At 56.9% G+C, this 20,580-nt stretch overlaps 1 protein-coding gene across 7 annotated transcripts in view; it reads right to left on the reverse strand.

Moving 5' to 3' along the window:
* AGRN (agrin) overlaps positions 1 to 20,580 on the reverse strand; it is a 172,498-nt gene that overhangs the window by 18,433 nt on the left and 133,485 nt on the right. For all 7 annotated transcript variants that reach the window (XM_059716564.1, XM_059716563.1, XM_059716565.1 and 4 more), the window contains 17 exons: positions 19,551 to 19,745; positions 17,739 to 17,939; positions 15,296 to 15,441; positions 14,643 to 14,748; positions 14,216 to 14,329; positions 13,002 to 13,166; positions 11,394 to 11,537; positions 10,812 to 10,936; positions 10,286 to 10,391; positions 9,671 to 10,060; positions 9,093 to 9,227; positions 7,507 to 7,634; positions 5,097 to 5,211; positions 4,631 to 4,750; positions 2,509 to 2,856; positions 962 to 1,154; positions 169 to 384 (listed from right to left, as the gene is read on the reverse strand). In XM_059716564.1, coding sequence (XP_059572547.1) covers positions 169 to 384; positions 962 to 1,154; positions 2,509 to 2,856; positions 4,631 to 4,750; positions 5,097 to 5,211; positions 7,507 to 7,634; positions 9,093 to 9,227; positions 9,671 to 10,060; positions 10,286 to 10,391; positions 10,812 to 10,936; positions 11,394 to 11,537; positions 13,002 to 13,166; positions 14,216 to 14,329; positions 14,643 to 14,748; positions 15,296 to 15,441; positions 17,739 to 17,939; positions 19,551 to 19,745 — 2,947 coding nt within the window. The remainder of the gene's footprint in view (positions 1 to 168; positions 385 to 961; positions 1,155 to 2,508; positions 2,857 to 4,630; positions 4,751 to 5,096; positions 5,212 to 7,506; positions 7,635 to 9,092; positions 9,228 to 9,670; positions 10,061 to 10,285; positions 10,392 to 10,811; positions 10,937 to 11,393; positions 11,538 to 13,001; positions 13,167 to 14,215; positions 14,330 to 14,642; positions 14,749 to 15,295; positions 15,442 to 17,738; positions 17,940 to 19,550; positions 19,746 to 20,580) is intronic.

Here is a 20,580-nt window from a genome sequence, read left to right on the forward strand (position 1 = left end):
CCAGAATCATCTCTTCTTCCCTTAGTGACCATCCTTGAGTGATGAGGTCCCCCTGAGCTACCCCGAGTCACACTAGTATGATCTAGGGACCTAGGAGACTCGCACCCACCTTCCCTCTCAAGGGATGTAGCAGTCCCATGGTGGGAGTCAAATTCATCTGCTACTCACACAAGCATCTGGTCTTCCGGTGCCCCTCCGATGAACAATTCTGTGTCCAGGTTCAGCCCATCGGTGCCGGTGGGGCTCTCCCCGTTCACGTGCGACTCCCCATCCACCGACAGCATGCCATTACGGCGGTTCCGGTTTACCACCAGCTGGTGCCACTTGCCAGGCTCGACAGGCACTTTGCTGGTGATGACGCCAGTACCAGATCCTGTGTTGAACCTGCAATAGAGGAGAGGGGGCAGTGAATTGAGGGTGCCACAGCTCGGACACCGGGATTGAGAGCCTCAAGTGATGTTTGGGATGGACTCCTTGTTGGATGCGGCTCATCCCATCTCAGCAGCGGCTGCACTTCAGTGATGGCATCTCGACATGTCACAGAGCATCTTTTAAGGACAAATGGGGACTGATTACATAAGGCTTCTCGCTGTCCAGAATCTGGGCCCTTCATTTATTTCCTTTCAAATCTTGGGAGGGCAAGTTGGAAAACCAGGTCATTTTCAAATATGTTTCACTTCTTCCTCTGCTTTCCATCCCTTTCCCCCCCTCTCCCTCCTTTCCCAATAAAAGAAAGGGGCTGGGAAAGGTGAGCGGTACCACCTGCCCCTGTTTTGTGCTTCTTGAAAATCCAAACAAATCAAACCTTTTCATTTGCATTGCTGAAGAAAGAGGAAATTCCCGAGAAAATGATTACCTCCCTGTCCCCTGGTTTTCTGAGCAACCCACGGCCTTCCTCTTTCCCACTGAGTAGCCTTTAATATGAATAGGGGAGGACCCCAGCCAAAGCTGGGGCACCCACCTGAGCTCCACAAAGCCACTGACAAGTGCCAGGGAGATGAAGTCCTTGCCCCGGTTCTGCCCGTTGTAGAGCAGCAGCCCGCTGAGCTCGGAGGCCCGAAACTCCATGGCGATGCGCACCGTGTGATAGGCCTTCATCGTCTTGAAGGCCAGGTAGGACTTTCCGCCGAAGCTGGGGATGAAGTATCTGATGGCTGCAAGTGCAGACAGAGAAGAGGAAGGGGTGAGGTGGGGAAGGGACAAAGAGAAGCCCTGATGGGAGTCTGAGAACAAGTCCACCCTTCCTGCGCCTCTGTGGGAGGTGTCTGAACTCATGGCTGGAGGAACAGAGCTAGCTAACCCCCTCTGTTCTCCCCAAGCCACAATAGGATTGACCCCCAGCAGCACATGCCACTGGCCTTGTGACCAGTGCCCCAAGCCACGAAGATCATCCACAGCCCTAGAGCTCTTGTTCTTACCAGTTCCCCTCTGATATTTGGCTCCAGTCTCCTCCTCTTTGCTCTCACCCCACTCCTTCCTGCTGGACCCATGTGCATCAGTGCCAATTGCCATCCTGCCTCCCTGTCACATCCACATTTCACTGTGCCATTCCTCATAAATCACTCGCTCCTGCCTCTTAGATAGTCGTATCTCTGCTTCCAGGGTCCCGAGCAATAGGTCTGCAGTCATCACTCCCTGTACTCATTTATGGCAGCTGAGATTTTCAAAGGGACCCGAGCAGCAAATCCCTATTAGAATTAACAGCACCGGACAACCTTGTGCAGAAAGCAGCTTTGAATGCTGCAGAGAGGGGGCTTGGCTTCCCGAGAATCAACCCTTTCTAACCACCCAGCCTCGAAATGTGATGCCAACCTGCCACTGTGAGCTGCCAGCCAATATGAGCAGCTTCGGTAGCCAATACACAGCTGTCTATTAAGTAGCATTGATCCTGACTGTGCAAAGCACTCACGCCGTGCTGTGCTATGGGAGCGCTGTTGTCAGCTGTCGCTCAGACCATCCTCAGCGACTGAGACCAGCCCGGGGTGAGATGCTAGAGGCTCTCAAGCCTCCCGCTTCAGGGCTATGCTGCATCCCCAGTGGGGTCAGGAAGGGACTGCTGCCAGCTCTCCCCTTCTCCAGTGCTGATGTATTTCTAATGAGGTGCATTATGATGGAAAGGGGGTCTGCAAGGCACTGGGTTATGTGGCCACTGGGCTATTCCAGCATTGCCTTTCTGATGGCCTCCTACCTGCAGTGCTCTGGGGGGTGGATGAAGCACTGAAGGAAGAGGCTTGTTGGGAAGTGGGACCACTGTTTCAAATCTGGGATCATCAGGTAGAAAAAATGAGTGTGCAATTCCTGCTCAGTGCGCGTACAATGGTGCGCACAAGCTGCAAGGTTGGAGTGTCTCAGCCTGCTGTTGCTTACTGGGCATTATGGGGCTGGGTTTCCAGAGGGGCTGAGCCCCACTGTCTCCAGGCTAACTTAGAAGGGGTGATGGTGCTCAGGACCTCAGACACACAACATAGGCATTCATGGCCCCCCACCCGGACAGTGGAAGCCACGTACACTTCTCACACACAGCGCCTCCCTTTCCTGCTGGGCAGCTGCAGGTGAACTCTTTCCCATCGTCCTCGCAAGTGCCACCATGCAGGCAGGGATGGGAGTCGCAGGGCCGGGCCGGCTTCTTGGTGGCTGGGGGCTGGCGCGTAGGTTTCCTCCGCGTGGTGGCTGGCATGGTGGCAGTGGGTCTCCTGGTGGTGACAGGTGCTGCCATCTTGCTGCTGGGCTTCCCCATGGTTTCTGGGTGCAGAACGTGGGTGGTTGTGGCGGTGGTGAACCTCCGCGTGGTGGCGGGGGCCATGGTGGTGGCAGTGGTCGTAGTGGTTGTGGTGGTGAAGAGTCTGGGGATCCAGTCTGGAACACAGCATGGGGCACACTCACGAGGAGCCCAGAAACCCAATGCACCGCTGAGGGAGGTGGGACACCCGGGTCTGATTCCCGGTGATGAAGAAAGGTACCTAGGAGCCAGGACTGCAGGGTTCAGCTCCTGGCTCTGGGGTGGGGGTGCCTCCTAGGAACAATAGGGCACTGGGTTCTCTCCCTAGCTCCGATGACGATCCCCTGTGTGATCTTTGAGTCAACCATCTACCTGCCTGCACTTCAGTTTCCCCACCTGTAACATGGGGTCAATGCTCAAGGGCCGACCCCTAAGCTCCTTTCACAAGGGTGAATCCATTCATCTTGGCTTTCTCAGGCAAGGAGGATCCTACACAAGGATGCTGCTGATGGTGGCTGAAGCCTGTTCTCCAGCCCTGCAAGCAGAAGAAGGCCCACCCCTGGGTCTCAACCCTTCACCGCTGCCTCTCTCCCTGCACCGCTAGCAAACAGCTTATTAGCTGAGAGCCCTTCACAAGGGGTCAGGAGGCTTCAGCTGCCATCTGGTCTAGCTGGGGAGTTTGCAGCTTGTAAGTGCTACCTACACAGCCATCCCCAGGCTGTCTACTGCATTCGTGCTTCCTTACACCCCTCCTCCCTGGCACAGCCATAGGAAATCAATTGTTCCTGTTCATCAGCACCAAGCCCTGGGGGTGGATCGACTGTCTTCCCTTGCCCTGCAGTGGCAGGGAGGCAGCTGCCGTGGGGCATATCTTAATATGAGGCAGGCACTTCAGTGCTACGGCTCAGCCCCTGGGTAGCAACATCACATCACACCTGCTACCTGCGAAGTGCAGGAGGCAGGCGGCTGGAGGAGGCTGACATCCTTTGCCCCAGGGGATTGGCAGGCAATTATTATATGGGACGCTCTGTTCAGATCCTCAGTGGGTGTCAATGAGGCCTGCAGTCAAGGGAGCTGCAACAGTCCCAGCGGAGGGCTATGAAAATGGTTTGGGGCCTGGGGAACATGACTTCTGAGGAGGGGTTGAGGGAACTGGGTTTATTTAGTCTGGAGAAGAGAAGACTGAGGGGGGATTTAATAGCAGCCTTCAACTACCTGCGGGGTGATTACAAAGAGGACGCAGCTGAACTGTTCTCAGTGGGGGCAGGTGACAGAACAAGGAGCAATGGGCTCAAGCTGCAGCAAGGGAAGTTTAGGTTGGATATTAGGAATCTCTTAATATTATAAGTTTATATACTACATAAGTTTGCAAACAAGATAAGTTTAGGTTGGATATTAGGAACCACCTTACTAGGATGGTGAAGTACTGGAACAGGCTACCCAGAGAGGTCATGGACTCTCCATCCTTGGAGGTTTTTAAGACCAGGCTAGACAAAGCCTTGGCTGGGATGATCTAGTTGGTGCTGGTCCTGCTTTGAGCAGGCAGTAGGACTAGATGTGACCTCCTGAGGTCCCTTCCAGCCCTTGATTCTATGATCAATCCACAGTACCTAAGGGCTTGGCCTGGAATTGCTGGCAGTTAACTGGGGCTTAGGGGCACTTTTTATTGCAAGGCACTGAATGCAAGCCTGGAGGCTGGGGAGAGCAGAAGTCCTAGGAGCAAAGCGGTGCAGCCTCTTGTGTCCCTGAGATCTGTTTCACACTCCATTAGAGTCCCAAACCCAAGAGCTCTGTCCTTCAGGATGAAACATGTGCCAGTCCCAGAAGGAGCCTTGCTTGTCTTTAGAAGTCCAAGCCAGGCAGAGGCCAGAGAGCGAGGCAGGCCCATGAAGCATGGCCAGGGGAGCTCACCAAAGTCCATGAATTTGACATGATCCTGTTGCGGCTTCTTCACCAGGAGGGTCTTCTTCTTGGAGGCTTTGATCTGCTTCAGAAGGGCCTTCTGGACGTCGGCCGCTGTGTAGGACGTGGCTGCTCAGAAGGGGGATAGGAAAAAGCATGAGGCTGCCACGGCTCTCCAGTATCCTTCCCTCTGATACAAGCCCCGCAGAAGCAGCTGCATCAAAAGCCATTTCATCCCCAGCCCCACAATAGATCTCCAGCCTGCTCTGTGCCACTTGGACTGTGGCCCTCTCCGTGCCATGCCAGCTGCCTTGGCTGGACAAAAGGTACATCCTCAGTACTTTTATTTAATGAGGCCCTTTCACGTCCTCCAGCTCGGGCTCGCTCCTCAGGTGAGGCACAGCCCTGGAGCAACACTTCTGGCAGGCAGAGCCAGAGCTGGGAGCCCGCAGGGGGGGGGGGGAGCTGCTCTCACCTGGATCAAAGTGGGACTCGACGATGACACGGACAGCATTGCTCTGACCCAGGTCCCTCACGCGGATGCTCTTGAAATCCCTCTTGACATCAGAGTTACGGAAAAGCTCGTCCAGCTAGATAGGAGGGAGAGAGGCAAGGCAAAGGAGAGGGACCAGGGCGAGGAGGGAGAGGGAGTGTTCAGTATCAAGATCCAAGCCCAGATCTTGGTTCTGATGCAATAAAGTCCGTGTTTCCACCCCCTCCAGCTGCGTTTCAAGTCTGAGCCTTTGCTGATCATGCACAGCCCCAGCCACTGTGACATACTGGTGCCTGCAGATCCCTCACTATCCAAGGGCCCGCTGGACAAACCCTTGGTGAGAGGTGCTCCTGTCCTGCGGGGCTTACAGATCTCTGGTGAACAGAGGAGACAGACCGAGGCTGGGGGAAAGGGAACGTCCCCGTGTTTCACTGGGGGAAGCCACCAGTTCCATGCCTCGTGGGATGCTCCAAGAGGCCATCTAGGTGTCTTTCCACCCTGAGAACAGACCTGATGTCTTCTCAGCGCCACACCGTCCTCCGCTCTGACCAGCGCAGTGGTGCCGAGAGGGCTGCCACCACTGCATGGGCGAGAGAGCACAGCCCCTGCCCCACCACTTGACCCTAATACCTCCACGTGGCAAAGGAGCTGGTTAATACCTGCAACAGGACGCACATTAACAAAGGGCAGCAGGAGCCTGGGATGGCAGCCTCAGGAGCCCTGGGTTTTAGTCTGTGAGGTACAAGGCCAAGCAGCCATTCTGTACCTCGATTTCCCCATCTATGAGACGGGTTGATGAGCCCCGCTTCTGAGACGGTGCCTGTTTTGGGGCACGAGGGTGCTTTGAGATCCTGAGGTGGAGGTCTTTATTATGCTTCAACCTACTGATGCCGCTAAGTAAAGGGGTTTGCTTAGCCAGTGGCCATGAGTTACGTCAGGGCTGAAAGGGACCTCCTGAGTCCTCAACTCCAACTCCTTGCCCGGATACGGGGTTTGCTGCTCCTAAACCAACCCTTCCCATGCCGGCCCACCCAGCCTCTTTCTGACAGCCTCCAATGACGAGGAGGCCCCAGCTCCCCTTGTCCCATTGTCCTGACACGTACCATCCGGGATCTGTCCCTGAGTTTGATCTCAATCTACTTTTAAGTCAGGGCTTGGCCTGGGAATTGCTTGGCTCTGGGGTCCTAGAAGAGGGCAGGCATGATGCCTCCAACTCTGTTGTTCTTTCTCTTCTTCCTTTGTTTCTCCACCCCCCCGCACCCCACTCCTATACCACACACCATATGGCCCATATGTTGAATGCACATCTGCCAATATGACTGTACCAAGCACTTGCCAATCTGGAAGTACAGACTGGAACGGTCTCTCCATGCTAAACATGTTGATCCCCTTCCCAAAGACGCTCACTTTTGCTGAGCCACACAGCAGGCTCCAGCGCAATGTTGCTACCCCATCACATGCTGCCTCGCACGCGCAAGGGGCCCCTGCCAAGCCAGCGCTGTCTAGCCGTGAGCTCGCAAAGGAGCAGGCATCACGAGCGTGCGGTGCTGTGACTGTAAGATGCCATGAAAGCAGGGAACGTATTCACTAGGTGGGGGTAGGCTTCAAAGGCAAAGTATGGAGAGAAGCCTGGCAGGCTGGATTCAAAACCATTTTCTAAGGGTCTTTCATTAATGGAAATACACTAATGGAAGACAAGAGGCCCAAAGCAAAGCTTGTATCTATGCATCTCCATGAACCTCATCCCCTGCTGCCCCTGAACTTGGAGATGCTGTAACTTCTGGGCATTCTGGTTTAAACCCATCTTTAACTATAACATGGGTCAACTTCCATCTGAGGGTCTCAAAGCACTTTGCAGGAGGTGCATGGCTCTCACCGTTCCCATTTCAGAGAGAGGAACGTTGATGGACGACGTGGCCAGAGCCGCGCAAAGAATCAAGGGCAGGGCCAAGAACAGATGCTGAATCTCAGTGCACTTCCCTGCACACCTGCCAGCTCCATCCTTCCCTTTACAATGGGCCGTGGTTACTCCAGGGGAAGGCAATATGGAAGCCACCAGAGCACCAGGCCTCACCCAAGACCTGCTGGCAGGGTGGAAATGCAAAGCTTTTTTGTAGTGGGGCTGCACCTCCAAGGCAGTGGACAGCAGGGGCAGGACCAGAGGGGTGTGTCCATAGCAGACAGACTCCAAAACCCTTTGTTTCTATCACCTGAACTGAAATCCTCTTAGCTCCCACTTGCAACAAGGCTTGGGTGCTGCTGTGCATGATCTGAAAGCCCTCACCTATGCCATGGCAGTGCAATGAAGGCCATCCAGCCACTGCACTCTGGACAAAGGAGGCTGCCTCCTCCCTCCTGCCAAAGCTAAGCCGGGCCCCAGGGGATGACTCACCGCACTCTCGATGCTCCGGGCAGTTTCCCCGAAGAGCTCCGATTTGGGGTCGGCCATCTCGGGCGTGTAGAACAGCTCCTGGCCCTCCACCTCCTCCAGGATGAGTACTCCTTGGAAGACCTTGGTGGCTGCGGGAGGACGAGGCAATAGAAAGGAGACAAGACAAATTTGTTAAGCAGGCAGGTTGGATGGGGGTTGCTAAGTGTTCAGTCCCTGTGGGGGAGTGGGTATGGCAGTGTGGGGACAGTGCCAGGCCTTGGGTTAGTCTGGATGGGTCTGGAGAGCGCTATGGAGGATTAGTATTGGAGGGTGCTGGAGCAGGTGTGTCAGATGGCAAAGACCAGGCTGGAGATGGCAGGTTTTACCATACGGTTTCCTCTGAGCTCCGGCCCGGATAGCAGCCGCCCTGGACCGGCTGAGTAACAAGAGAGATACGTTAGCCAGAGCAGGACACAGTCAACAAGGTAGGATCCAACGCATGCATGCAACACGGAGTCATCCCCGAGGGAGCCGGGGCCCTGGCAGGGATGGGTGCTCTCCTGAAGTGGGGGGAAGTAGGCGCCCTGCCAAGAGAGTTGGGGTCTGGCACCTCCCACAGAGTCCAAAGTGGGAGGAAGGGAGATGTAACTGGAAGGAATCACAGAAAATGAGGGTTGGAAGAGACCTCAGGAGCTCACATCTAGTCCAACACCTGCTCAAAGCAAGACTATCCCTGAGGACCGCAGGGACGTGTGGGTACCAGGAGAGCATCAGGAAGTGACCCTCTGCTGCTGGCATGTGTGTGGGCATTGCAGGCAATGCCACCAGACAGGGGAGTCTCTGTCTGCAGAGAGGAGAAGGGGAAGCCCCCTGGGCACGTGGTGTCTTGGGAGGGATTGCAGTGGGCGCCGGGGAGTCAGTCACGTGGAATGAGCCTGGTGAGGGAAACCCATTTACTGGAGCACACGGTGGGGCTGTGCAGACCTGCGTGCTGCACCGAGCACCCAGCTGCCACACTGCGAGGCACAGGGCAGCATCTCGGGGCAGGGCAGCATCTTGTTCTGTGAGGGTGTGGAGGATGCCACGCAGGTCGTGGGAGCAGTGCTCTCCCTGGGCTTGGACCATAAGTGGAGACCCCTCACCCCAGCCTCAGCAGAGTCAATGAGCTGCTGCCCACCTCACACCAGAGGGCACTGAGCTGGATACAGACACCTAGGTCATGCCCTCCACTCCCCTCACTGTCACCTTGCTGCCCCAAAACGACAGGCCCCACAAATCAGTCTGTTCAGGCTATTTCAGATGCCTCCAAAGCCAACCAGCCCCTTACAGACAGCACCCTGCCTCTCTTCTGGGCACAGGGGTCTCTAGCTAGACCCCCTTGGCATCCTGCAGTGGGTGCGGGTGGGCTTTCATGTTCAAGACAGCAAAGCCAATGCTGTACACTCCCGCCAGCGGACCCCATGGCGAGACACATTGCCAGAGAAGTGAGCAGCAGCACTCAGCACCAGCTTCCCCTCCTGGGTGGGTTTTGCTCCACGTTGTCCGGAAAGGACTATGGCTTTATATCTCATGCCCACCCCGGGGGAGCTCAAGGGACATCCACTTACCAGGACAGTTGCTCCCTTCTGCATCTATGGCGGCTGTCTTGCCATCAGAGCAGCAGCCCAGAGGGGTATTAAAGCAGGTGGCTCTTTCAATGGCTGGAGTGGGTGTAACTTGGCTTTCCTCTGGCTCCTCTTCTCCTGCATGGGATTAGGGAGAGTGCAGGCAGCTCAGAGGTGGGCTCTGCTGCCGGCTTGGACTGTCTCCCACCCACAGTCCAAGCTCCAAACACCTCCCAGACCCCAGTTCCACATCTGTGTCGAGGCTCGTGGGGGCGCAGCCTTGGGGATGGTCAGATAGACCCTGCCTGTGCTGTAGGAGACCCTTCCACTCCTAGGCTGCTGGATGGGGGACCTTTCAACATCACTTAAGCCCTGCCTCCAGCTTGGCCCACAACCCCATTCCCTCCTCATGCACAGGGAGCTACAAGCTGTGGTGGGCGTTGGGACTGAGGAGAGAGAGAGGGGGCACTGGGCTAGCTCTAGCCACACCAGCTCTAATTAGGGCTTGTCATCCAGAGCAGTCATTGAGGAGGAAGCAGAAGGGTTGATCACCCAAAGGAGTTTGAGCAGAAGGTGCTGACCTGCCGAGCCGGCTCCACTAGCTTCCTGGTCCCCACTGATGCCCATCTCCTGGTCTCCGCTGCCTTCTGCACTGCCAGACTCAGCGAAGGCAGGCTGGATGGTGGCTGGGACCACCGGAGCAGTAGAGATGGGGCGGACAGTGGTCTTGCGAAGGCCATGCGTGATCCAGGGAGTGGTGGCTGGCCGGGCAGTGGTTACCCGTCTGGTAGCAGGATGGCTTCTTGGAGTGGGCCTCACCTCCACCAGCAGGGACCCGGTGGGTTTCTCCGTGGAGTCGGGGGCCCGAGGGGTGAGCTGCAGAGGCGGGGGGAGGAGGAGTCTGTCCAGGGCCTGCGTGGGCATGGGCAGCGGCGTGGGAGGCAAGGTGTGACTCGCATGAGTGATGGACTCTGGAAGGGATGCAGCAAGAGGAGGTGGTTACAAGGGGAAGATTGGACAGGGCCCCATGACGGGGTCTCAGCTATGCAGGGCTCCCGCATCCACTTCAAGCCCTGCTGCTACTAAGAGCCACCCTTTGCCATTGCAGGCCAGTGGGGAGGGATGGATGGAGCTAGGACAGTTGGAGGTAATGCTGGCACTGCCTGCTTGGGGAGCTAGAGCAGGGAGAGACTCACCATGGCACTGTCCGGCGTGCTTCACCGTGATGATTTGTCCTTGCCGGCACGCAATGGTCTTCAGCTGGCACTGGTCACCATAGGTGACACCGTCAGAGCCGCACACCTGGGAGGGGAAGGAGAGAGCCAGGGGCTACTGGAGAGCAACTGGAGAGCCTGGCACCTCCTCTTAGCCCTTCCTGCCTATGGTAGAGCCCACCTGGGAGGCCCCGGGTTGTAGGCCTCCGGAAAAAAGACCCCTCTCCAAATATTCATTGGAGGGGTAATGGCCGGCAGGTCCTACTTGGCATCTCCCTGAGGACAGGAGAGGAGAAAGTGGCTCTCTAGAGGGAGGAGAACCTCTCCTGTAGCAGGGGCTCTCCAGGAAATCCCTGCCAGTCTAGGAGGCTGCCTAGATAGCTGGCATCATGCTCCAGCTGCAGCTGGCAGAGACACCAGACTTCATGCTGCCTTGGCCTGGCCTGAGGGAGCTGGCGGAGGGTCCAAATGCCTGCAGCTCAGCCCCACACCACGGCCCCCTCTTTACCTTGGTCATGTTGGCCTCCGTGCAGAGTGGGGATGGGCATTCGCAGTGGGCAAAGCCATTGACCTCCAAGCATGACGCCCCGAACTCACAGCTCATCTCATGGCAGGATTTTGGTGCCGATGGGTCTTGGGGGGGGATGAAGAAAAAGAAACAAGTCTAAGGCACTATAAACATGCATGACACAGGCAGCACCCCTCCCTGCCCTGGCTGTGGGCACACCTCTGCCAGGTGCTATGTAGGGAAGTTTTGCCCAGTGCTACCAAAAGCACATGTCAGACTTGCTCCGGCTCCACAGAAGGGGAAAGGCCAATCATCTGGGGCAGCCTACTGTCATGAGCACATGGGCCTACAGACATCCAGGTTGTGGATGGCCATAAAATCCAGGAAACTCTGCTCTGAAGGCCAAGACCCAAGCTGCCGGGTTAAGACAGAATCTCTGTTGGCAGCAGGAATAGTAGGGCTTTTATCTATACATGAGCAGTCCAGGAGAACCAATGAGCTCATGAGCCACCCCATCACCCAGTGACCTGTGATTTCCTTCTCGAGGGAAGCTGCTGTGGGCCGAGTGGCTCTTTGCCTCACCTTTCTCGCAGCCGGTCATGCCCAGCTTGCTGCCATTGGGGCACTGGTTGCATTTCATGCCGGTGATGCCCGTCTTACAGGAGCAAAGTCCAGTCATCTGCTCGCAGTCATCACGGACGGAGCCCACCGGGTCGCAGTTACAAGCTGTGCGAGGAGGAAACGGGGACAGGGACAGGGACAGGGGGAGGGAATAGAGCACAGTTCACACTGGTCTTCCTCTAATGATGCTTTGCACCAGCAACACACAACCCAGGCATCCTGGATCTCGGTACTGTGCACTGGCCTGGGTTCCTAGGGGTCTGGATCCTATCATTACCTCCAGAACCTCACTCCCATTAACACCTAAGGGCCCTTTACACTGACCTGATCATTGCATTTGCATTTACTTCCAGCAAAGTGTAAAAGGGTCTTGTGCTAAAGGGGGCCCTCGGTTTTTTCCATCATGGGACTGTTACAAGGTCTTTGTTTGATCTTAGTGACACAGGCCAGAGAAGTTTTACCCACCAGCTCCTGCACCCTGAGGCTCTGCTACTACATAAAGATGCCCCATCTCAGAGTGAAGCCTCCAGCTGGTAGAGGACTGACCACAGCCATGGTTTATGACTTTCCCTGTGACAATCTGGCATCTTCTGTTCTGTCTGAAATGTCCTGGCACTGATTCCCAGCTGCTGGGTGTCGCTGTGCCTTTGCCTAGACTAACATTTATGCCCAGAGCCCAGGAGAGGAACCCAGGCATCCTGCCCTCCCAACCCTAAGCCTGAATTGCAGAGCCATCCTTCCTCCCACTGAACTGCCGAGTGGCATTTGGAGCTGGAGCCTGCAATCTCAGAGCCCCCCTGGTGGCTTTGATTGCCCCTGGTGAAGAGCTTAGGCCAGGTAGAAGCAGGAGACCTATCTATCACCCTGCTGAGAAATGGCTCCATAACTCAGAGCACGCGACAGGTGGAAACAGACTCTGTTGTTTGCAGTCCCTTCCACATCACTCCTCTCCCCCCGCTTGAGCGGCCCTCTCCCTTCTTGGCACATATTGATTTTCTTGCCCGTGTCTCCAATGGAGCTTGAAATTAACACGGCTTTTGTAGTTTACTTCCTCGTTTGCACGTGGGCATCGCCGCCGATGTCGGCACAGATCGGGGAACGGCCTCTGCTGCTTCAGGCCTGGCAGGAATATGGGGCGGGAGGGGACCGGGCCTTGGGGGGACAGTGCATTGGCTCCTGCACGCGGGCGCCTAAGTGCAACCTGACGCTGGCATCTGAACCAGCCATAGAGCTGGAAAGCATCCGGCATCCACGTAGGGACGTATCCCCAGAGCTCCAGCCCCCAAGAGCACTGCAGAATGGCTGAGGAAAGCCCCTCATGCCACCTTACGCTCCTTTTCTGCAGAGAAATCTTACCCAACATTGCAATGGGAACGATGCAAATCAGAGACCTGGGCCCCACCTGACCTCTAACCCTGAGGTCTAGGGAGACACATGATAGCTCATTTGCATCTGGAGTGGGATTTCATAGGGAGCTTGGGGGTACGTGGGGCATTTTGGGCTCGGGAGCCGCTGGGGAAGGGCTACCACACGTGCTCAGTGGGTGCCGCGCTTCCCCCTGGCACTCACGGGTGCAGCCGCTCTTGCTGTCGGTGACGATGCCGCGGAAGTTCCAGAAGCCGGGCTCGCAGCGGTCGCACTTGAGGCCTCCCACGCCGGGTTTGCAGGAGCACTGGCCGGTGGTGGGGTCGCAGGCCCCTCCGTAGGAGCCGTAGGCATTACACTGGCAGGTGCCTGCCGGAGTGACAGAGAGACCCCCACCCCTCAGTCTCGAGGAGCCAGAATCCCCAAGCAGAGGTGGACGGATGTCCCAATCTGTGCCGGACCCCAGACGGAGCTGCACGGGGCCGTATGTGCAACTAGACCCGCTAAGCTTGCTGGGATCCTATGATCCTGGCTGACTTCCTGCCCATGGGGCGGGGGGCTGGACTTGATGATCCTCCGGGGTCCCTTCCAGCCCAAATGTCTATGAAAGCTGGGATGGGACCACTGTTGCAAACCTGGTACCAGGACACCGAGCAATGCACTGGAATGCCTCCAACCCACTTCAGCTATACCCTTCCCCTTAAGATTTCCTTCCTAATGATGGAAAGAGTCAAAACCTCAGGGTCTCTTGTACTCCCTTTGTTTGCCTCGGTCTCTCTACCCTGGGGAAGATCCATTAGGAATTATTTATTAGGAATGCTATGGAGGGAAAAGAATAAAGACAGACAGTGACACCCTGGTGTGCCTGGGGATGAGGAGCAAAGATGCTCGAGGAGATGGTCGCCTGAACACCTGGAGCAGCCCAGGAGCTGTCCTCCCCCTGCCCTGATGGTACCAGAGACACGGGAATAAACAATCTCCAGAGCAGGGAATAAATATGCGCCAAAGTGCTGAATTCAGCTGCGCCGGATAATTGCATCTTGATTTATGCTCCTGCCGCCGACACAAGGGCATGGACGGGATGCAAGGTGAAGCGGCGCCTGATTCCACTGCGCGGTGGCCCACCGGGACGTCTCCCTCAGGGGAGGCAGAGCATTGCTGCGAGGGAGGCCAGAGAAGGGGTGCAGCCACAGCCGCCGGCCCAGGGTGATGCTAAGGGGTGAAACCTGCCTTGCTCCTGGGGACCCTGAAAGATCTCAGCTCGGGAGCAGGGCATCTCTGGAGGAGATTTCCCCCCATCCCCAGGACCTGGTTTCATCTCCATGTGGTCCCTGCCCCTGGATTCACTGCAAAGGGTCCCTCAGCCTGCTATGGGGGATTCCCAAATTGCTCCCAGGGAAAGGAAGGGTTTCACTCACTCGGGCACCCGGCTGAGCCCACACCAAGGGCCAGGGTCATGTTGTCAGGGCAGCATCCATATACGGTCTGGCTGCAGTGCAGGACCAGCAGTGGCGGGGGGGTCGTTGTGGCGGCTGGGCGGACAGGGAGAGGCAGGTTACGGTGGGGAATGGCATCAGTGACCGGGTACATTAGGGCAAGATAACAAATGCCAGGAAGCCAAGTGGAGGGCTCTGGCCATCACTGCAGGGGTGAGGGGCACAGAAGCAGCATGCAGCCAGGCTAGCAGGCCCTGAAATGCCCAGCCCCCAGTTCAGTGCAGCAAGTCAGCACCAGTGCCACCCACCCACATGGGCTTGTTCAGCATGTCAGCCCCTGGGTGCCCCGGCACGGACACAAGGCAAGGAAGGGGCTGGCTAAGGGGGTCCTTGTACAGCAAAGACTCACTGCGGCAGGCTCCTTGTCCGGCGGCGTAGAGGTCCTGGCGTTTCTCACAGCGTGACTTCTTGAGCTCACACTCGTTGGCGTAGGTCACTCCGTCGGAGCCACACACCTGCATGGAGGAGGACCAGGGCTGAGCAAGGGCAGGGCAGGAGGATGGAGCCTGCTGTCTGCCCTCCCTGCTGCTACTCCGCTGCCCTAAGGCAGCTCCATCCCAAGGCTGGCACCGGGCAGGGGAGCTGGGATTCTGCGCTTGGCATGAAGGACGTGGTGGGGCCCTGGGTGAAAAGGGAAAGCAGGAGCCTGAACAGAGCAGGGCATGGGCCTCAGTCCTGTTCTCCCCTCTGCAGGGGGGGCCGAGGGCTTCTCTTTGTACCAGGCACTGCCCTGCCAATGGGTTGGTCGTGCCTCCATCAGTATCCGTGGGCTCCTCCCAAGCTCAGTCCCAAGAAGAGAGAGGGACGCAGGAAGGCTGGACAAGCCAGCAGGGTTGGAAAGACCCCAATGGGACATTCAAACAGTCTGGAGGAGCTGAGGAGAACTCTCCACCCATCAAGGCTTCCACCTCCTTCTGCCTCCCCCTTGCACCTCCTCACGGCCAAGGCTGGAAGTGCTGGTAGCCCCCATCCCACCCCCTTGCCCAAAGCCAGGGTGGTTACCGGGCTGCGTGGCACAGCCAAGCAGGTGAAGTCACACACGCAGCGGTCGTCCTCCATGTCCTCATCCCACAGGCCTCCAAACCGCCGGCACCGGTCCTGCTCGCACTCACCATCGTCCCCGGAGCCAGACCCCCCTGAGCCGCATTCTGCGCAGGAGGCGGGGGGATGCAATGAACCAAGGGGTCCAGGCGCTACCCAAGACATCCCCACAACTGACTCTGCAGGTGAGGCTGCTCCTAACCCCCACCTGGTCCTCGAGGCTGGAAAGACCTTCCCACAAAGAGAGCAGCTGATTCCTGCCCTGCACCCCCCATGGCAATGGCCAGGAGACAGCAGTGTCTGGAGATGGAGATCTCTGTGCTAGGAGCCCTGAATCTGCACGACGGCTTCTCCTCTGCAGCACTACTGTGCTCTCCAAGCAAGCACAGCTCTGAGCTTGCATCTCCCCGAAGACCTGCTGCCTACGTGGAAGTAGACCCAGACAAGATCTCCACTCAAAGGAAGAGCAGCCAGTTGGCTTCATGGCACTAATCCAGCAGCCGTCGCTCCCTTCTCCTTAACCCAAACTCTCCCTTACACCCTGGCTGCAGCCGGCAGACAGATTCCTCCTGCTCAGGTGAACACCGAGACCTAGCAGGAGAAGGGCTGGGGCCTGATGTAGTTTGAAGTCTAGTCAAGGAGATATTATTGGCTTAGAGACACTTCATGCCATGTATTTAAACTCGCTTCCCCCCCACCTTTCCATGAGACATTCAGAGGTCTGCAGCAAGAGGGAGACTGTTGATTTCAAAGGCTTTAAAAAAGGGGGAACCCTTCCCCCCCACACACCCTCCCTACCCCTTCTTTACTGAGTGATCAAAGGCGGGGAGTTGGCGTTACACAGAGAATTATTCAAGCTCTCCTCCCAGAGGGACAGCAACCTGAAAACCCGAAGGAGAGCTGTGATCAAACACCATGTTCTGCCTTCCCCTCTCCCCGGTCTTGCCACAGCAACATAGCCTAGCCAGCGAGGACTCCAGGTGCAATGAGCTGGCGGGTCTCAGCCCACAGAGTTAGCTCATCACTCGGGCAAGGGGTGGGCAGCTCTTACAATGACTTCCCCCAACACTAGCCTGTAGCTCCTCCACTTGGGTCAGTGCTTTTAGGCCTCTGATGAAAAGAACAGGGAAGCTACAATCTCATCTGGGGTGGGCAGCTGGCAAGCCCCAAAGAGGCCGAGGGCTGGGAGAGAAGAGGATGCACGTGCCCTGTAGAGCGGGGGATGCAGGGGGCTGGTCCTGGACTGAGTCGCTGGGTCCGTGCGTAGGAGATCAGGAGTGGAATAGCAACGGGAGATTGCAGGGGGTGAAGGGCACGGACAAGCTTTGGGAGCGCAATGCCAGGGTGTGTGGGTCCGGGTTGGGGTGGAGACGCAGGGAAGCATGCACTGCTCATCCACTTTCAGGCCTCTCAGGGCCTCATGTCTGCTGGCCATGAGGACGTGGCTCATGTTTGCCGAGACCAGCCCACGGCACCCTTCCTTGAGCTGCCGAGACACAGCCTTCCTCCAGAGCACAAGCGCTGCTGGAATACAGGCCAGGCCCTCGGGCCCCACTCCACAGCGACTGAGAGCAGCACAAAGTCTCCCATGGGATTTGGCTCAGGCCCTCGCAATGCTGCCTTGATTTGCTGCCGAATGAGTCTCAGGGGCACAGGGAGCAGCAGGGCAGCCAGTGCCCTGCCACAGTAACGGCTCCGTCTCCTGCAGCCTGGACCGCATGAAGTGAGCAACAAAAACAGTGATCAATCTCTTTGCCTAGGCCAATTAGGCAATGTCGCCTTTCATTACTGCCAGAGAAAAGGACAAGGGTGGGCGCTGGGCAGTGAGCAGGATAGAGCACAAGGCCAATAGATAGCATAATGGGGTCCCAGAATGTGCTCTCCCCCAGTCTTTCCTACCCAAATGCAGGGGGGCTGGACCCAATGATCTGTAAGGTCCCTTCCAGCCCCTAACAACTACAAAACTATGTCTGAGGGGCACAAGCAGGATGTCCCAGGTCCCCTTTCAGCTTACTCCCACAGGCAATATGGGGAGCAGAGGCCTCCTTCCATGGTTGGGGTGACTACTGGGAGATTAATCCAAGCCTTTACATACATCGACCTGACAGCACTCCTGGGTGCCAGGTGGGAGAGAAGAGGAACCTGCCGTGCAGGTGACCTGACAGCGGGTTATGGCAGCCTGGGGCAAGACACGGGGCTGCAAGCGGCTGAAGCTCTGACATGATGTTTTACTGATGCAGAGCCTGCGTTAGGTGTACGACAGAGGAAAGGGGTCAGGGAGGTACAGACTGTGGGCTCGGGCCACGTCCAAAAAGCTCCTTGTGTGAGGAAGCCTCAGTCCCCGCAGCCCACCCCAACCCTCCTCACCCACCTCCCCAGAGCCAGAGGTAAAGGAGCCTCCTACCGTCCTCGCACGGCCCCGTCCTGGAGACCTCGATGGTCTTCTTCTGCTGGCAGGAAGCCACGTGCAGTTCACACGGGTTGTCATAGGTCACGCCATCGCTGCCACACACCGGGGAGAAGGGCTGCCTCTCGCAGCGCAGGCACACGCACTGCCCGCCCACGCACTTGCTTCCAAAGGAGCACACCGTGCTGCCGCAGGACTCTAGCGGGACGGGGAACGGAGAAGGACCAGGAGTCAGGGGTGGAGAGCCTCATGCTGCCGTCCTGGCCCGTCAGGGGTCAGAGCATGGCTGTGCCACCAGAGGAGGGTGTCTACCCTGGAGCTGCTCGTGGAAGGGGCTGCTTCCTGAGCACAACCAGAGCAACAAGTGCTGCACATATCCAGCCCCTTTGGACATCACACTAACAGCTTGCTCCATCCATTTCCCCCGCACCCCACGCTGCATCCGCCCACCGCAGGCTCAACCTGACAAGGCAGTTGCTGGAGCCGTTCAGACTCGCTCCGAGTGCCTCTCCGAAAGCCAGGAATTGGCTCCGTGCCCTGGCCCAGCTGTGGAGCACCAGCCCCAGCTGTTCAGAGAGGCATTATGCTGTTCTGATGCCTCGTTTGTTCCAGTGCTGCATTCAGTCGGCACTTTTTAATTCATTTGGAAATTGGCTCGGGCAGAATGATCTGTGCTGGAGGGAGCTGGGGCGGGGGGAGCAGAGTGCTTGAAAGCTAACCCCGGGGCGGGAGGAGATGCGTATGACGGTGGCTCCGCAGGATGTGCTCCTGCTGGGCTGTGGTTAAAGGTGGCTGTTGGTACCAAGGGTCTAGCTCGGCTCAGCTCAGGGAAAACTCTGCGTTTCTGTGGCACCTTCTGTTCCAGCAATCTGGATATACTTGAATGGGACTGGGGGCAATGAAGCTTCTTGATGCCCATGAGGGCAGATATGACCCTTGTTTCACAACCGGGGAAACCAAGTCATGGGGTGGGGGGATCAAGGATGAGATCAGCAAAGCCAGCTAAGGGATTTACACAGCTCCTGTTGTAGTGAAGGGGACACCCGAGTCCAAGCAGCCACTCTAAAAGACTCAGCCCTGGGGTCCTGGCGAGTGTTAGCGTGCAGGTGCTATACACAGCCTGCAACCTCCACAGCTTCAAACCTGCCCTTGCAGGGTGAAACCCGCTCACAAGCACTCGGCTCCTGCTTGAAATAGAAGCCTAAGGCTGAGATTTTTAAAGCCAGCCTCGAGGATTTAGACACATTCACTCCCATCCATATCAATGTGTCTACATCCCTCAGCCCTGGGCTAGGCTTCATAGCCTCTCTGAGGATGGCTCTCTAAACTTGCTCTGCTAGGATCAGCTGGGCTAGTGCCAAGGATGCAGGGGGAGCTGTACTGATTTACATCCATCAGGGACCCAGTCTGAGAGGGTGTAAAGGCAGCTTTGGGGTGCTGGGCCTGGAAAGGGGGCTGTGGAGGTGCAAATAAAAGGGCCAGGGAGAAACTGCTAGTGATGGGAGCCATGCCATCCACTGGCCCACTCCTGGAGCTGTCTCTGCCCCCCATGGCGCACTGTGAACCTGAAGGCTATGGCTGTAGAGGGCCTGGGTACTTTTATTTAGAAAGCCCTCTAGAAAACAGGCCCTTTAAGAGGTCTTAAGTGGGCCAGCCAGCACCCTGGGCACCCGAAATCTCATGACACTCTCAATGCTTCCTTTGCTCAAACCCTCTCTGGGTGTTGTTCCTGTTACCAGGGGTGGGGGTGCGGAATGGGACAGGAAGGGTGGGCAGGAAAGGACCGGACCCCCCCATCCCCAGACTCACTGCAGTCTCCTTGTGCAGCCACCTGGATGTTGGTCTGCTGGGTGCAGGCCCGGACGTGGAGCTCACATTCACTGCCATAGGTGCTGCCGTCGGTGCCGCACACGGGCTGTGAGGAGGCCACGCACTCCGTGGGGCACACGCATCGGCCCGTCTCTGCCTCGCAGATGGCGCCGAACTGGCATTTGCCGCAACGGTCTGAAGAGACAAAACCGCACCCCCAACCGCGGGGCATCAAGTGGCTGAAATTGCCGGCTCCACAAAATTAGAGGGGCTTGTTAGTTCACATCCATTCATTAACCCCAATCACTGCTGGAATCAACAAAAGGCCATGAATCGAAGTCCTTTGCTCTCCACTGAGCATCACAATAAAACTTTCCAAGGTTGAAAGGCTCCCACCTGCCCCTTTGCACTAGCTTTACAGCTGAGAGCTGCGTTGGTGCAATGCTGCCCTGTTGCTCTTCCACCTGCAGGGACAGCAAAGGGGACACCTGTGGGAAGGGGCAGAGAAGTTGTGATGGACCGGGTCCTCCACAAGGACCTCTCAAGCCAACCCATGTGTAACCAAACAGGTCTGAGGGCGCTGGGCCAAGCCTTGCAGCAAAAGGAGAGCTCTGGGGACAGCTGAACACACAGGAGGTGCCACTCTCTAACTAGAGTGCCAGATGCAGCTGCTTTCAAACCCTTTGGCAGCATCTATGCATGCCACCCCTTGGCTCCTGAGCTCTGCCTTTGCTAGGAGACATGGTAATGGGACACAGAGACCATGGGGATATGGAAATGGGACAGAAAACCAAAGCTTCCTAATGAATTGTTAAGGCAGCAGTGAAATGCTCCTGTGTCCTCCACAGACACAGCCTCACGGGGAACTGAGCATGACTCAATGCAGTGATGAGGAAGGAAGGAGCAGAGCTTGGGGTCAGAGAAGGAAGAAGAGAGGCACTTGGAGGCAATTACTACTTGTGAAGCCCATCAGGGGCAGAAGTGAGTGTGATGAAATGTCACCAGAGCTATATGCCATTATGGCTTCGAA

Source organism: Alligator mississippiensis, chromosome 13 (assembly GCF_030867095.1).
Source record: "Alligator mississippiensis isolate rAllMis1 chromosome 13, rAllMis1, whole genome shotgun sequence".
Taxonomy (NCBI): Eukaryota; Metazoa; Chordata; order Crocodylia; family Alligatoridae; genus Alligator; species Alligator mississippiensis.